Source organism: Neopelma chrysocephalum, unplaced genomic scaffold (assembly GCF_003984885.1).
Source record: "Neopelma chrysocephalum unplaced genomic scaffold, ASM398488v2 Primary Assembly neopelma1_22, whole genome shotgun sequence".
Taxonomy (NCBI): Eukaryota; Metazoa; Chordata; class Aves; order Passeriformes; family Pipridae; genus Neopelma; species Neopelma chrysocephalum.
The window spans coordinates 19274131-19291563 of NW_020897689.1; the positions used below are offsets into that span (position 1 = coordinate 19274131).

Genomic DNA, 17433 nt, shown 5'->3' on the forward strand with positions numbered 1-17433 from the left:
TGACTGTAATAACGGATAATACTGATGTTCCTCTTTTATCACTTGCCAAAATAGTCTGTTCAGGATTCAACATGCAAGGGTAAATTCAGTCTCCATCAAAGCCAGTTGGAGTTTTGCCATCAACTTTGATGGGGTCATGATTCCATCCGTCATGTCTTATGGATAATATAATACAATTTTTTCAGAAAGCCAAATGTTAGCTCTGATTTAGTGGATTGCAAAACCCGTTATACATGTCCTTCATTTAGACCAAAAATTAACTCACTGTCTTCAGTGGCTCAAGATGTAACACTCACTAGCGCCTCCTCTTCTCTGTCGCAGATCTGTTGTGCTGCTTGTTCTTGCACAGGCAAATTCAAACATCCAGTTCTGCAATGTCACATCCAGGCAAAAACTCTTAAAGAGCTACATACTGATAGGACAAGAATTTAGATATAGAGAAGTAGGTGAAGTCAAATATAGTGTTATCCACGTGTAATAGGGAGTTTAAGTGCCAGCAGTGTTCTGCTATTAATCTGTGATCTTAAGCAGCCTGTTATTTAAAAAAGAGATTTTCAGTGTATCCTAAAGTTAAAGTATTTAATTTAATAAAAGACTGGAAATGTATTTGTTGAAGTTAAAATGAAGAAAACACATAACATAGTAAAAAGTGAGTATTTAAAAAACTAAATAATGCATAGTAAAATCTATAATACAAGTAAAGCTGAAAAACGTTTGTCATCCCAGAGTAAGAGGCTGTATTGAATGGAAAATATAAAGGTTACCAAATGTTAGCTGGGAATAAATAGATGAATAGGCAGTTTTCTAAATGGCATTATAATTAACATTGTCATTTTAATTTAGAGCTGAAGTGTAGCATGAAATATACAGCCTCTTGTGGGCCCTGGGGGAAAACTGAACGACTAAGAACAAAACAGCCTAGAGAAAGAGCAGGGCAGCAGTCCTGCTAGCTGGGTGCTGGCAGCAGAAGGGGCTGCAGGGGATGGGTGGCCTGGAATAAGCAAGGAAATGGCTTTCAAGGGAAAGCGGGGTCCCTTGGGGAGTTGGGGTCAAGGGCACAAGGCTTTGGGAATCACTGCGTCACACACAGTGCTGCATTTGCATGTTACACATCTGAAATGGTAAAACTTCATCAGTTTGTGCCATGAGCTGTAGGCGATGCTGCTTCAGGTGCGTGTGAGAGGTATTGCTGTAGGAACTATAGGGTTTTGGCTGCATTAAGATTTCTAACTTCATCTGGGTCACAAAATTAACTCTGAAGAGAGAGCAGAAACTACATTTACATCTCTACTGAAACTGGTGACACTTCAGCAAATGGCTTGTGAGTCTTGTGTATGCGTCCTTTCACTCCTAATGACATCTGACTGTATGTTTCTTTTTGTCTCCTATAATGATGTTATCTGTCAAACAAATTAAAAATCAGGGAAGACTTCAGCTCCCTCTCCTTCTTTTTATTTCTTCACATTCAAGTGATTTTTTTATAATTCTTTCAGGTGAGCTTAGGACTTTTCCCCCCCTCTCAGTTATTCTGATATGATCGTTCAGGGGGCTGAGCTGCAAAAATAACCCTGTTGCTAATTCTGAAATCTCTATCCAAAAACAAGAAAGTGCATGTGTAGTGGGGAGATGTGGCATTTAGAAGAGATTTAGAACTTAGGTATTTTGAAAAGGTAAGTTAGTAATACTTACCACATGCAACAGATGCATGTATTAGAGGGAAGTTGCTTGCTTACTGTATTTCATACATTTTAAATAATTCTGTATAATTTTTTTGCTTTTGCATTTGTATCAAGATGATAAGTGAAATTCTGTGCCTTTAGAAGTAGAGGACTGACAATACGTTATCTTTTATTTATTTTTATTTATTAATACCCCTTCTATAGGTATTAATAGCAGCATATCTGCTTACCAGTGCTGTTGGTGTGGAAGTCTGGCAGAAGCCTTTGCTGCTTGGTTATTACATTACAGACATATTAGTAATCCTGCTTATAGGTAAGTGTCCAGATCTAAGCAAAAATATACTGCTTTTTAATTATTTTGATTAGATATGTCTTATATTTCCCTCTTTTTTTTTTCTTTTGTAAGTGTTGGATATTACAAAAAAGACAAGTAGAGCTGATTAAAAGGGCTAATTACTGGGAAACTTTAAAAAAGTAGATAATTTTGTAAAATTTTTTCCTCACTGAATTACTACCTGTTGCACACAAATAATACAGAAAATACTCCTTATCTGCATATGCAGTTCAGTGCAGTGTGCTGGCTGGCTGGCTCCCAAAGTCTCAGGAACTTCTCTTGTCACTCAGGTAAAATGTCATTCACATTTACATATGTTCTAAGTTCAGTGTTTTGGCCTGCAGCACACTATGTTCCAAAACATTATGAATAGAAGAAATGAAAACATTACTTAAATAATCTTGGAGGCGCTACAGTAAATATGAATAAGAATCAGGTTGTTTCTAAGCTCTTCTTTAGAATTCCTTTCTGAACAGAAGTGATGCATTTTTCATACACAGCAATATCTATTTGCTCATTATTTGATACTGTCAGTGTAGTTTGAAATAAGCATCCTGTGTTTTTCGGCTGTTATAGCTAGATGAGAACAAGAGCAGTTACATTTTAATGACTTAAAAACATGGTAGTCTTAGCTAAAAATGTGTGTATGCAAAATGGCTTTGATGTGTTGCTTGGGAGGTGAAGAAATTAGCATACATATTTTAGAGATTTTCATGAGCATACAAGTGATGAGAAGAGGGCACCAAATCACCTGTTTTACACAAACACTCTGGACTTACTTACCAAGAAGTATCTTCTGCTTTTGAGCCAAATGGAGGACCTGGATACACGTGCTCACCTAGTGTCAACTTGATAGGAGCCATCTGAGCATTTTGGGGGGGACTTTTGAATCCACTGCATTAATATGTGCTCTCACCACCGTCTCCTATGGCAAGGTCTTCAGCAGGTACCACTTCCCATCCCAGCAGTGCTTTCCAGAATTCCCAGATTGGAAAGGACACTGTGTTCAGGCTGTACTTTCAATGAGCAGTGTGTGCAAGGACATGGTTTTGTGCTTTACCCAGAGTATAAAACTGACTGTGTGTGACCAAGATTATACAGTCTTTTTCATGTCAGGCCTGATTTAGGCACTCTGAGGAAAAAAATAAAGGAAGGGGAAAAAACAGCAGTTGCCTTTTCAACTTGACAGAGGTGTATCAATAGATAGGGACTGATTTGTGCTCTCAAAGCAGCACTGCAAGTCCAGGAAAGATGGATACTGGCGGGTTAGGCCAGCGCTGGTGTAAAGTGGTAGCTGGGGCCAGTCCATTGAACGTTAACTTGTTCTGTGCTATGCACATTGCTGCTTTGGTTCCTGCCACTAAAGCACATGACAGCCCATTCAGTGAGTACATTGATGGCTTTCCCTGCACTTGGGAAGCCATGGATGAAGGTTTAATTTAAACTGCTTAACACAGTAGGAAGGTCTGTGGTAGGGAAGCATGTCAGTGTCATCAGATCTGCAGCACTGAGCATCCTTTTCCATAGTCTGCCAAAACCAGCTGGAAAGCAAGGACTGTTCCATTAGCATTAGAAAGAAGTACTGCTTCTATCTTCTGTGGTATGCTTACATAAATGGATCTGTAAGCACAGAATTGAGTATTTCTTCCATCATCATCCCAAACAGAATATGTATAAGTAAGAGCCAAAAAATTTCTTTAGAAAACGTCTCTCACACACTATCCACAATGCCATTAACATGGCAACATTTGCAGCTTAATTATTGTTAAATGTAAGTTTATGTTTATAGTATGCAAGAAATGGTCTTGTTTGACTCTATATTGTAGAATCATCACAGTGCTTAGTAAATTTCTTAAAAACAGGCACTAAATTTAAATATTAAAAAAGTAGAATCCTTCCACTCTGGATCATGCTGATCCAGAAAGCACTGCCATTTCACCACACATTTGAATCTTAGCAATAGTGATTAAAGTGGTTGTGTGCAGTGACCATGGATATATAAAACTTCTAGAAGCTTGTGATAAACTGCAGGACCCCACTGTGACTGTAGAAAACGTACCCGTTTAACCTCCACCAAGGGCCAAACAGCCAAGCGGATGGAATTATTTTCTCCGTCAGAGAGACTGCAGCAAGTGTGTCTTGCTCAGCCAGAACCATTTGTATCAGAGAGCCCACTCTCTGGCATGCTCAGTTAAATGCCTTTGTGGCTAGTTAAATACAAAGCAATGTAGTGGGCCTCTGATGCTTTTTACAAGTTCGTTTCCCAGGATCCTAAGAGGAGCCATTAAACCATAACTGGCTGTCCTTAACCATCTGATGGCATTTAGTAGTCAGTAGTGGTCCTTTTAACAATGAACCTGTAGGTGCTCCATCAATATTTGGCATTTGTTTGGTGCTTTTACTGTTCTGTGCACAACAAGAGTTCAGCTGCTGTTCTCCGAGAACAGCTGGGCTTTAGCTAGTACCTTGTGTAGTGTGAAGAAATCCAAACGAGATGCACATGAGTGTTTTTCAGATGTCTTTCCTGGAGTTTCTGGGAAAAAAAATAGCCCATATATAACCTAAGGATGAACTCTGCAAAAGCACCTCCTCAGAGGAAGCTGAGGTATCACCAGGTGACACACATTCATTGAAAATAATGGAGTTTTTATCAGGTGCCAGAACACACAAAGATATACATAAAAGTGCAGCAATACTGGTGTTTAGATTAAATGTTTCAGGAAAGCCTCCCAGGAGAGCTTTATGCATGCTCCTGGGAACTGTCTGGCACACTGTGAACACCTGCAGGAAAGCCAAGTCTTGGGCTGCTAAGCAGCAACCTCAGAGGACTGCCCTGTGAAACTGAGAAACTTCTGCATAGTATTTCATGTGAATTTTTCAGCTATCCAGCAAACACAAACCCATAATTTTCACAGGCAGTGAGAGCAATTCCATCCTTCAGCTCTGAAACACACACATAGCTGGACACCAAACCAATGAAGAAGGTCCTTCTCCTCTTTCCAGAGCATGTCGTCCTGGCGCTAGGCAGAAATGCGTTTTCTCTCCTAACATGAAAGCAGCCAGACCTTTCTAAGGTTATGTGCCTGTGTACTCATGTGGAACTAATTACTTCTGCACTCATCAAGGCTCCTGTGGATGACACTCCAAAAACTCTCTTGGGGTTTAAACACAATTGTCCCATAGCATTATCTGGCTAAGTAGGGTCCCTTCAAAGGATAGAATAAGGGTGAGAGCTGTCATTTATTTTCACCCCTCCAGGGCATCCTGAATGCCTAGCATTCCCTGTCACTGTGCTATCAAGTTGAGAGCAATATAAAATATTTACAATAAGCATTTTAAAACAGTCGATCCTGCACATAAAGTCCAGTACCACAAATGATGCTGTAGACTTCATAAGAAGATTTTCAGTGACAGATAGGCATCTGTAGTGCAGGGGGGTAGCATTGCTAATTGATGATGGTTTCTGTCTCACATTGCTATTAAATGACCTGTGGGTGCATGTTCTAAATGAAGCATTTTTCATGCTTGGGACATTCATACTTGCTATTTATGAGATAGTTTTTATAATGTCTAATAAAATTTAAGTTCAGATTGCAATCCTCTCCTCACTGGACACATGCATCTTACTGGAAATTTCTCTGTTTATTAAATTTGTTCAGAATTCATCAGAGGGCTCAGAAGTTACAGTGGGATGTACACAAAAAGCAGCATTATCACATCAACCTCATTCCTTAAGAAAGCACATTGGAAAAATGGCTCCTGGATGCAGAGAAAGTTTCCTGCTCCTCTTCTGTATTAATTACAACCACAGTAATAGGTTTTGTGGTAAAGGATCACTCAAGCATCGAGTGGAGATGTTGTACTTTATCAGTGTGTGGCACATGGGGCAGACCATTCTGTAATCCAGACATGGTGTCACGTTTGAGTCCACCCTATATGGTCAACAGTGCCCAGATCTGGGCTACTGAAGTCTGTGGCAAAGCTGAGGTAAATTTTCAAAGTGCAGGTTTGAACATGAAATGTGAATTGAATACTAACATCTGTCAGAGATCTAAAACTTTCTTTTAGAGATGGGGCCAAAACATTCAGAATTTTTTTCCTTTGATGTGCATTGGATTGGGTTCTGTGCTGACTTCTGCAGAGCGTGGTCCTTGAGGTTCACTCTTCTTGGATCTACTTAAGTATATAAAAAGAGAAGTAAATTCATAAATGAATACATAATAACAACAAAAAAGTAATGTTGAGACCAAGCCATAACATTTGAAACATGCCAAGTATTTGAATTCTGTCATAGTGGGAAAGCAAAATTATCTATCTAAAACAAGGTCTTGTCCTTACTGTGTCCTACATCCTATGTGGACAAAGGAGGACACAGAAGTCTTTGCCATGGGTGATCATACAGTAGCCTGCCCTTTTTTCAGTGTCAGAAAATGTTTAGGAGACCATGGTCGAATTATAAATTTTTTCTACTCCATACAGATGAGTCATTCTGTAGTGATTTCCTATAGTTCCCATTGCGAAGTGGCTGATGGTTCTGCCTTAATGATGACTAGTTGAATGATTAAATGTTAAGTGATATGTTTTCAAAATGTTATTGCTCTGACAGGCTTTGACCAGTCCTGTTTGAAAAGTGTGGTTAACACGAATTGGCTTCTACATGTCTGTTGCCAATTTAACATTTATTAAGGCATTGTTGTGACAGATTGTATGAGACTTTGTTAAAGTAAAGAGTGTGAAATATTCACCTGTCACTTGAGATATATATTTAAAAAGCTGTTGAGTTCATGTTTGGAGTAACTCATCTGAACCAGTCAGAACAATAACCCAGAAAAGCAGAGCACTCAAGGCCAGAGGCTGAGCAGTGTGACAGGATGCTGGTTACAGGTGGGAATGAGTTTGGTGGTGTTAGCTGTGAGGAGTCATTTCTGGGGCAGTGGGAGCCCCAGGAGAAGGTTAAACAAGGGAGCTCGCCTGGCAGAATCCTTCTGGAAGCCAGCCTGGGCTTTTCAAATAAAGACACCGTTTCTCTGGTGCTCAATTCTTGCTGTGCCCAGAAAGAGAATGATGTATGAACAGTACTACATCAAAGAAGTAGCTACATCCATAAACTAGTTCTTCAGTCTGCACTTAACCCCTCAAAATGCTAATTGTTATCTTACAGCTCAGTTCAAGAGAGAGAAATGCAGTGTGTACTTCCTTAGACAGTGAAAATAAGGTATAAAATCAACAAACACTACAAACACACCCCTTTTTGACAAACATGACAAATGCATCCCTTTACAATCTTTATACTGAAGAAATATCTTAGATGCTAAACATCCAAAACCTACATTAACCTTGTGCATTAAGACAGTGCTCATGTTTACACTGTTCTTTTAATCCTGTAAAATAATTTCATACTGTGTAGATCAGTTTGGGTGTATTTTTCATCCTAATGTATTCAGACTTTGCAGGCTCAATTAAGTCTGAAAATTATATACTCATTTTCTAAGCTTTTTTACCCCCCTCAATTAAGATGCAGTTTAAAGTTTGCCATTTTATATAATGATAAAATGTAATTTTATAGTTAGTGGACAGCTCAATATGCAATTATCTGTTTTCAAAATCAATTAAAAGAGTCGTTTTCTGAAAACCTGCCTGAGAAGGTCACACTGTTCCATAAAAAGCTACTGTTCCAGTTACAAGTGCTCCTAAATGTTCACCTTTTGATGAAGCTTGCTTCCAGGCACTGATAATTGTGCTAAATATTCGGTGTGTTAAGATATTTTCATGTGTCTAGCTGCTCTAAATGTGCAAGAAATTTGGAAAAAAAAAAGGAAAAAGTATTTAAATATTTGTCCAAGTAAATATTGAGGCCTGAATATTTTGAATCTAATTGTTTTGGTCTGGTGTCTGAGAAAGGTAAATTATAACATTCCATTTATTTACAGCAAGCATTGACTATGATGAATTATTTATCTAGAGGTGGAAAGGCCAAGCAGTATACTGAAGAAGGCCATGTGGAGATGTGGGCAATTGAAGAATGAGAGAGGAGGGTGTATTTCATTTGTAGGCTGAAATGCAAGTAACAACTGTCTACTGTTAAAGAGGTGCTCAACTTCTGCAATATGCCCAGGACAAAGTCTGCACATACCTCTTCCCTGCCTCCCAAATGGGATGAATGCTCTGGGGAGTCTTTCTGTGGGGGGAGCACAGCAGGGATGGTACTTTCCTGAACAAATTCACACAGTTTCCAGTGCAGTGTTCACCTAAGTCTGCATCCCTATATCTCACTATCTCATTTTGAACTTCTAACTATCAGGAAATCCAGTTCTTAACAAATAATATTTCAGCGCTTTTCTTGGGACAGTGTAAGGATGATTCACTTGTCAGGAACTTACCAACAAAGGGGATTTACAATAGCAAAGGTGTGGAGAAGATAAACAGCAAAGATAAACATTGCCCTTCTTTTGAAGCAGTGTAATTTCTTTAAAAATAGTGGTTTATGTGTCTTGGAGTTGCTTCTTTATTTAGCAGTGTTTACAGTCTGTGAGGTTTTATGTTTTCAGAAATGTGGGTACCTGCATCAGGCTGTCTGCCTTTGTCTGAGCGCCAGTGCAGGACTGTTAGTTACTGAAATAGCATTTTCTAGACCTGAGAGAAGTGTCAGCAGTTTGTTTCTGGCCATGCCCTCTCTTCCTCTACAACGAGCAGATCTGTCACATGAGTTAATTTAGTAAGTAACTGCAGCATGTCATGGAAACAACCTGATCACCTGCAGGTCTTCAGTAGTCTTTAAATTTAGTTACATGAGGGTTTAAAATGCCCTCATGTAATGAAACTAAAATAGATTACTGTTAGTCTAAATTACATAGGTGACAATGTACCATGATATCCATCACATGCTAACTTTTTTTTAATTATTATTAATTTACTCATCTATGTCAAACGACATCTTATTGTTTTGGAATTGAATTTGAAAGCACCAAATGAAATCTAAAATTGATGGGAATTACCTTTTGATCTCTTTTACACACGTGTATAGATAGATAGATATGCATATGTATGTGTGTATGTATCTCTGTGTTTATATATATATAAAAATATATATATATTTGGAAAATCAGACAATGCCTTCATTTATGACATCTTTAATCCTGAATTTATGAATGTTTTGGGATTTGTTTGTTTGGTTTTGATTTTGGTTGTTTTTTTTTTAATATGGAAAAAATAATTCCCAATAAAGAGCTTTATAAATGTTTATTTCTTGAAAAGGGAGTCCAGATAGTGCAAAGCAGAGGACTGACGATAGGATTGTACATAAATCCGAGGATTTGGGCTTCAGCCTTCAGCCTAGTGTGACACAAGAATTTTCAGTGTGTATCTGTGCCACCCATGTGTGCTTTGGTATTTCTGCCGTTAATATAGACCTGTGTTCTTGTAATTGGGTCTTGGATTTTAAATCAGCTGGAAAATGGGAAAATATTAAAGGAGAAATTAAAAAATACTGGAAGAGCAGTAATACTTCTAAGAACACTTGAGGAGTTCTATTTTCTGTAATGTGTTAAAAACATCTTAACTTGGATTTTTAAAATTATTTTAAAATAAAATATGTGCTTTTAGGACATTAAAAAAAAAGCTCGGTGATCATCACTTGGGCAGTGCCTGGGTGGCTGTGTGCCAGAGAGCCAGCAGTGGGTTTGCTTTCCAGGCTGCACCTTTTGTTCCCCAGAGCAGCGGGGAATGGCAGCAATGCGGATGCAGCAGTTTAGCTCCTGGGCACAAAGGGATCCTTAATACCAATTAAAAAGCAGACTTAATGAGTACCAAAAGCAGCCCCCAAGCCAGGCCTCCTTAGCTAAAAAAAGATGGGAAAGCAACATGTTGTAGGAAATGATGGAATTTTGAAAATCCCCTAAGAAACAGGGGAACACCCTGCTGCATCCTCAGCTCTCCCTCTGCTAAAAGCAAAGCTGTGTTAAAATACAGGGGAGTAACTGGTGGAACTGCCCCATTTGGAAAGTGGCTTTTAGCTAGCTGGGGGACTGTTTGTGGTCAGTATGTTATTTCTAACTAAAATGGCACTTCATAAAAATAACAAATTGTTGGCAACCATTGCTCTTTGAATTCTATTTCTAGTTCTAGTCTCTATTTCTGTTCCTCTTGGTTGCTTTTCTCCTAACAAATCAAACTTCAGGATTGCAGCAGGAAATTTAGATTTAACCTCAAGAGTCAATGTTTTGTCTCATGTCTGCTCTAATGCGATACAGATGTTGGAACTGCTGTACGTAACTCAAGATTTTATTGAACTAGCCCTCCCTGCCTAATAGAAAACATAGCTAACTGGAGTCACATTAAACACAGATCACTCTGAAGGCACTAAACCTGTGAATTTTAGAAATACATTCACAAAATACTTGGGATATTACTTCAATTGCACATCCTTCAGCTGTTTGATAGGGAGTTTCTACTACGCTAAAGGAGCAGAGCTCTTTATCTTACTTGTTTTAAAAAGCAAAACCAAGAAGTAAGCATGAAAAAAATGTGATAGCTGAAATTATTTACAGGCTGGATATTCGGTTTTTTCTGTTCTTTTTCCCTTCTCTTTAAAAATAACCAGCAAGACTAGAGAGATAGATTATCTGTTGCATCCCTTTTTACTTCTCCATCAATCCTGATCTCTGCTAGAGATTTTAGTTTTCCTTCTCTTGAGTTACCATTGTGGCCAGAGTGTGCTAAATGTTTGGATGTGTCTTTGATGAGGACTGAACAGTAAACACTGACATTTCTCAAGACTCTGCTATGCCATGTTAACCCCAGTACAAAGTCATCTGAAATCAGCTCTTTCCTCTATTTCTAATAATGAGATTAAAGTTTTCTACTTTTCTGTACCAACAGTAGACTGTGTTTCTTAAATGAGATTTTTTTTTAGGGCAGCACCAGAAGGTTTAGCACATCAGAGTGCTTTTATTGCACATAACCAAATAGGAATTATGTATTAATTTAGTGCACTAAACCCAATCCTCATGCCTTATAATATATGAAATGTGCTACCCAGAACAATCTCCAAGCAGCAAATAGACCAGGGAAAAGCCTTCAATACACAGAAGGTAGTGGTGTGGGAAAACCAACCCAAGAGCTCTACAGGAAAACACAGAGATTAAAAAAGTCTTATGTATGTTTTCACCTAGTTAGGCTGACTGATATGGTGGCTTTTTTTGTTTGAACCTTGAACTTCCACTTCTTACTGGAGTCTTCTTTGACCAACGTGTTTTGGATGTGGGTGTTAGAGGGGGTACAACTGGGTCTTCAGGCAACTCTGGGGCTGCTGACAGCTGTGTTGATAATGCCAAGAGCAGTGCAGAGAGACACAGTGTTAGCAAAGGCGAACTCCTTGTGTTTGGGGGGTTAAAGCTGAGCTCCAGAAAGGTCACACCTGTATTAAAAAAAAATAGTAAAAAGCCCTCACTCATTCAAACAATGGACATATCATGAAAATTAATTCATTTTAGCTATTGTATCAGCAAAACAGATCATTAGTTGACCCTTAATATACTGAACGATAAATATGTTTTTCCCCAGTAATGTGAACAGTGCTGTTTGAGGTTAATTGTCTTTCTGTATTCCACTGGAAGGCTTTTGGTGCCAGACTTGGGTTTTTTTCTACATAGACAGCAGCTCAAGGAAAATACGGCTGTCCTGGGTCCAGCAGAGGAACCTGTATGAAAAATAATTGGTCCTACCTATTAGCTACATCACAATTTTTAAAATCCTTTCTGATCTTGTCACTTGTTATACAAGAAAATCTGTATCAGCAACTATTTCTAGCAGCTAACTTCTGAAAAAAAAGAGGAAGGTTTTATTATTGCCTAAAGCTTCCAAATTCAGTTTGTATCCTATAATGAGTACAGGAATACCGAGTCATTTTTAAAATAGCAGATTAGCTCTGTTATCGTATAAGAAAACTCTGAGGTCATCAGTGTAGCATTACATATTAATCTTTTTCTCTTCCAGGCTTCAGTTTATTTCTTTCATTTCCACAAACACTATACAATATTCACAGGTAAGTTAATTAACATTAAGTTCTATTCCCTCCCATTTAATTATGTATATTTAAGGGTTTCCTCAATTAGAAATAAATGTTATGCTTGAAATAGCCTAGCTCCTTCATCCAGATGATGTCCTGACAACGTAGTAAAAGGTTTTTCTGGTCAGTTTTCAGAATCTGACTGGTTTCTTTTCCATGTTTACAACTCTCCCCTTTTTCTTTCACTTGCCATTCTCCAGGCAGTCTCACAGTGGTCCTGCACAGTAAACTGATAAAAGCTCTGTAGTTAGAAACATTGTGTTTTATTTGCAATCAAATGTGATTTGTAACTTCTGCCTGCACTAAGTAAAATTCTGTAGCTGATCATCCTACACTCAGTGAAATACTTCATTGTCTTCCAGGTCCTTCTGTAAAACTCTCCTCTGTATGAAGTCTGCAGATAATTGCTATCAGATATAAGCTAGGCAGGTGGCAAGCTGTGATTACATCTAAGAGCTGGCTTGCTCCACCTAGGAATTTTATCCACAGTTATACTCTGATGGCCTATTTTTATTAACGCAGCCTGCCTTCCACTAGTATTTGATGGCTCATTTCACTCATTTGTCACTTGAGGTCTCTCAGGTCCTAAGTGTCCCGGAGGAGGGACTGTCACTGCCCATCTTCAGGAATTAGTGAAAATTTACACAAACATTTAAATTTTGAAGAGACTATAGCACAATATCTCATTGCTCCTACACAGCCCTTTTCCAGTTGCGGTACTCAATATAGTTAATAAAAGCATGAACAGCCTTGAGTTTGAGGCAGGAAGAATGGGGAGTCAGGAGATGTGGGGCAGGAAAAGCTGAGCACTTGCAGAAAGGCTGGGCTGTGGGGCAGGGGACTTGGAATCAGTGGGGCAGGGGACTCGGAACCAGTAGGGCAAGGGACTCTGTTTTGGGGACGACTGAGTAAAGGAGGGAAGCACCTTGTGCATGTCAGCCCCTGGCAGTAGCAGCATTTGCCCCAGTAAATATTTCAGTTTTGTTTTCCTTCCTTTCATGTCAGGAATTTTGTTTAGTGTTTTCCTTTTCAAGTCATCATTCGACAGAGAAAGATATTTCTTGGATTTTTGTCTAGCTGTTTCTATAAATACATATGTTCAGAGATTTTAAGCAGGACGTTTCCCAGTACACTTCAAACACAGAATTGCTCTTCTGAACTAGTGGTGTGAAGGAATGGTTTCATGGTAGTGAACTTTAGTAAATTAAACCTCCTACTCCTTTCATAACCTCAGAATGAGGTTTGCCTGAGTGAGAAAGATGCAAGATACAGGTAAAAGCTGTTGACCTTACAGTTACCATTTTCCTAAATTATGTAAAAGGCAGTAATTTACCACCTTTAATAGCACTACCTTTAAAAGCCAGCTTAAAATATCCAAGAAAACACAATGCATCATTAATTTTCCTGTACTCTAATTAGCCAAAAAAGCCTCCCCTTTAGGCTGTACTTTGACAATAGTACAGTATTGTCAAGCAGCATCACCTCTAGACCTAAACAACAGGAATACCTGCAAGCCACATGCTTGACTCTTCTGCCACTGAAAACACGGGGTGTATTGACTGAAACAATTTCATGTCTCATAAGTTTCATCCTCTATTTTGAATTCACAGCATGCCTGCATACTTGAGAGTACTGCAGCTCACTTCACGTGAGTTTAGTGGTCCATTGCCAGGCAATGGTGAGCAGGTGAAGCTGACCAGGAGCTATGTGAATAAATCAGTATAATTTAACCCCAGAAAAAATGTTACTTGGGCATACTACAGTTTCTTGAAAAATGTCTGCACATTTGCACAGGTAGCTATGTTGCAAGATGAACTCCTGGGCTGAGTTAGGCTAGAGGTTGAAGTTACTGTGTGGAAATAGAATGGATAAATTTTCTTACTCCATAAAATTATTGTATTTTCTAACAGAGCACATTTAAAGAAAACACTGAAGCATGACTCTCTGTCTGAAGGACTCCTACCTCTTGTGTCACCTCTGTTGCTGTTCGTTCTTCTTACAGTCTGGGTGGTTTTATCTCCAAGCAACATATTAGCAAAGCAACCAAGGCTGTTTTTATGGATGGTTGGAGTTGCTTTCTCAAATGTTATTGTAAGTATATTTGAGGTGAGATATTATTTAGAGATAGCTTATTTAGAGATAGCTTTTTATTTTTATGTGAATAAACAGAAGGGGACAGAAAATGTAGCTAAAATCAGCACAGTCACTCAGCTCTTCTACCTCTATATTACGCTCTGTCTTATAGAAATACACCACAACACTTGTCTGGACTAGAGACATTTACAGTACTGAAATACCTACTCTGCCACAGCATAACACTTTCATGAGGGTTCTGGGATTTTTTTGTTTTGTTTTTTTTGATGGTGGGTTTTTTTGTTTTCATTTGGTTTGGTTTTTTGTGGGGGTTTTTTTGAGGGTTTATGACAACCCTAGGGAGGCCGTACTTCAGAAATATACCAGGCAGAATGGAGGATTTGTCAAAGTAAAAGAAAAGTCAAAACAGGCACAGATTTATTAGCAAGAGTAGAGAGTTTGTAGCTTTCCCTTACTCTTGTGCCCATTAGTGTTGTACATGTATTCCTGTATCCTGCAGTTCAGCTGATCCTACATTTTCCTTTCACTGCTTAGAATAAGGCCATACCATTGACAGCATGTTTTAGGGAAAGATGTGAAGAGATGCAGTGGCCTCGTGATGGCTCTCTGCCCACAGATTAGTTTTTCCTATACCACATCATTGTGACCATTTTCCCCCCTTTAATGCCTATGAGGCAACATAAGCCTCCATGAAGTACCAGCATGGGCAGCCAGACAGTGGTGCTGAGCACTGCAGGTAACCCAGGGCTTTATTCTCTGGAGGAAGCCCTTTGCCTCTCTTGCCAGGAGAGTAGCCAAGCAGAAAGGTGTTTCTCCATTTAAGCTAAAAATACCCTAGAGGATAGTGCCTAGTGTCATCTTAGGAAAATAGCCTCCAACACCATCTAAAACTGTGTCACTGAGCAATGCTACCTCCGATTTAAAAAGTGAAAGACTTGAAGTGCCTTGCATTATGAGAGACATCTTAAAAATGTGGGATTTTAAAAGAGAAAGCATAACCCCTCTAGAAACTTGTTTTCAGGAATGGAAAAGAAATCGTAATTGTGATGTTTGTTAGATGTATGCTATAAATGTACTTTTCTGAGGGTCACAAATCAAACAGTTCCATCTTAAGGACTTAATCTCATAAAAATGAGGTTATTTTCAGATGTGTTAAGTTTTATTGTATGCATTGTTCATTACCTAATCTACCCCTTTTTCTTAAAAGAATAGCATAGATTCCAAAATGAGAAATAAAATTATTTTATGCCAGTGGGGAAAATGCTTTCAGAGTTTGGCAGATGGCAGTTTATGCACATACATCTTAACCAACCAAGAGTGATTGTGGCAGGATGCTTGCGGAAGAAAAACAGTAAGGCAAACCAAAAGTTTCTTTATAGACTGCAGTTTATCAGACATTGTGTGCAGTATATATTCTTCTAGCCTTGTTTTTTCTTTTCCCAAAACGCATACTGCAGTGTTGGAGGTTCATGTGAATTAAAAATGTATGCATGTTAGCTGAAATTTTTAACATTTTAAAAGCAAGCATTAAAAATGTATGGGTGTTAGTTGGAATTTATAACATTTTAAAGTTGAAAAACAAGCCTCTATTTCCTTTCACCTCCACTGGTCCCTTATACACACGTTTTTTCCAGCATCAGAGTAAGGCTTGTCACGACAATACTTTTCTTCTCCTTGATAGCCTGACACACTGGGTTTCCATTATCTGCTCTGCAGACCACAAATTGCAGCCCACGTTTCTCTACCTGCCAGTATCTTGAACTTCTCATGCCTTTGACAACATATTTGGTCACCTAGCAGATCCCCTAAGCTAAATGCCTGGTCTCAGACTTGGTCTCGCAGCCACTCAGTGTCAGGGCAAGTAGGGAGCGGGCAGAAAGGTGGGCTATATCCAGCATTTTTGGTTAAACTAAGAAAGTAAGTCCTCCAAGGCCTAAAAAAGGAAAGCTGCTTACCCATGAGAGGAGGACTTCTTTTCCCAGTCCCCGCAGCTGGCAGTGGGACTGCCTGTGGATTGACTACCTCTCTTGCCGGGAAGCTGACCTGGCTTTGAGATTTGTTCATACGGCAAGTGTCACAAGTATCCAGGTCTGAGCAAACCACCACAGAGCGCAGCTGCCACAGCTCCCGCATAGGAAGCCCTCAGAGGCACGTGTTGGAGTCCAGGAGGAGTGATGGAGTGGGTAAGTCCCATGGAGGGCAGTTGAGCCATCCCCATAGCAGGAGTGCAGTGGCTGACGTGGTGGCTGCCATGATGAGCTGGAGCAGCTCAGACTCATGAGATGCTTCTTGAGGAACGTTTCCAGGGAAAATGGTAAGGGAGAAGACATTAAGGCCCTACTCAGGGGCACAGACCACAGCTGCTAGAGGATTAACTTCAGCAGGGCCAGGGAAGCACTGAAAGGCATAGGCGAGGGGGACGGAAAAGCACAGGGCACAGTCCCTTACCTCTTCTTTCCCATTTCCCTATCCAGACACCAGTGCTTTCATCTCCTAATGCTGTTTTTGCCTCACTTGTAGTGTCAGTCAGTGCTTCAGGACCAAGGGAAAAAAGGAATTGAGGGAGGATCGGAGAGCATAGTCCATTTTGCAGTCCTGTGATACACTGAAGGTGAATTGCTCCAAATATTAATAAGCGATCTTTATGAAAAATCCAGTACTGTACTTAACATGGTATACTAATGGTTTAAAACAATGTGAAATTCAACCTCTGGACAGGTGCAATTATTTAGCAGAAAAATTATAGCATATAGATTGCTTTAGCAATTTCTGATACCCTCTGGAATGATTCCCAAAGGACCCATAAAACTAGTGGTATTAAAAAAATTCACAATCAATACTGAGAATGCATTGTAAATGCAAATATTAGCCTTAGGTACAAATGCTTACTTCTTCCATTATTGGAAGTTAATTCTTTTTCATGGTTTATTTTTGCATTCTTCAGCTTCCACAGAACGGGCAGTAAAGCCAGTATTTTTTCGCTACGGTCAGACTCCTACTGCTCCTGTCGTAGGGATTTCAGGCACTGCACAGGGAATGAGTTTTTCATTCTTCTACTTTTTTCAGGGTGCATAAAATCTATTTTTAACCACATTTCAATTTTGAGTGAAACTTAAATGGGTAAAATATTTCAGATGTGCCTAAATTCCTTTTTATTTTTGTAAAGGGCATGGTGTATATGAGACACATTTCTTAAGGAGCCTAAACCAGGCAAAACACTTCGGTGTGCTTAACTGGTTTTAAAATGCTGAACTTCAAGT

The 17433-nt window shown here is 39.1% G+C and overlaps 1 protein-coding gene across 2 annotated transcripts in view; it reads left to right on the forward strand.

Annotated features, from left to right (window-relative positions):
* Positions 1 to 17433, forward strand: part of LOC113963345 (ethanolaminephosphotransferase 1-like) — a 57833-nt gene that overhangs the window by 35979 nt on the left and 4421 nt on the right. For both annotated transcript variants that reach the window (XM_027674268.1, XM_027674274.1), the window contains exons 6-8: positions 1884 to 1992; positions 12007 to 12055; positions 13990 to 14170. In XM_027674268.1, the coding sequence (XP_027530069.1) occupies positions 1884 to 1992; positions 12007 to 12055; positions 13990 to 14170 (339 nt within the window). The remainder of the gene's footprint in view (positions 1 to 1883; positions 1993 to 12006; positions 12056 to 13989; positions 14171 to 17433) is intronic.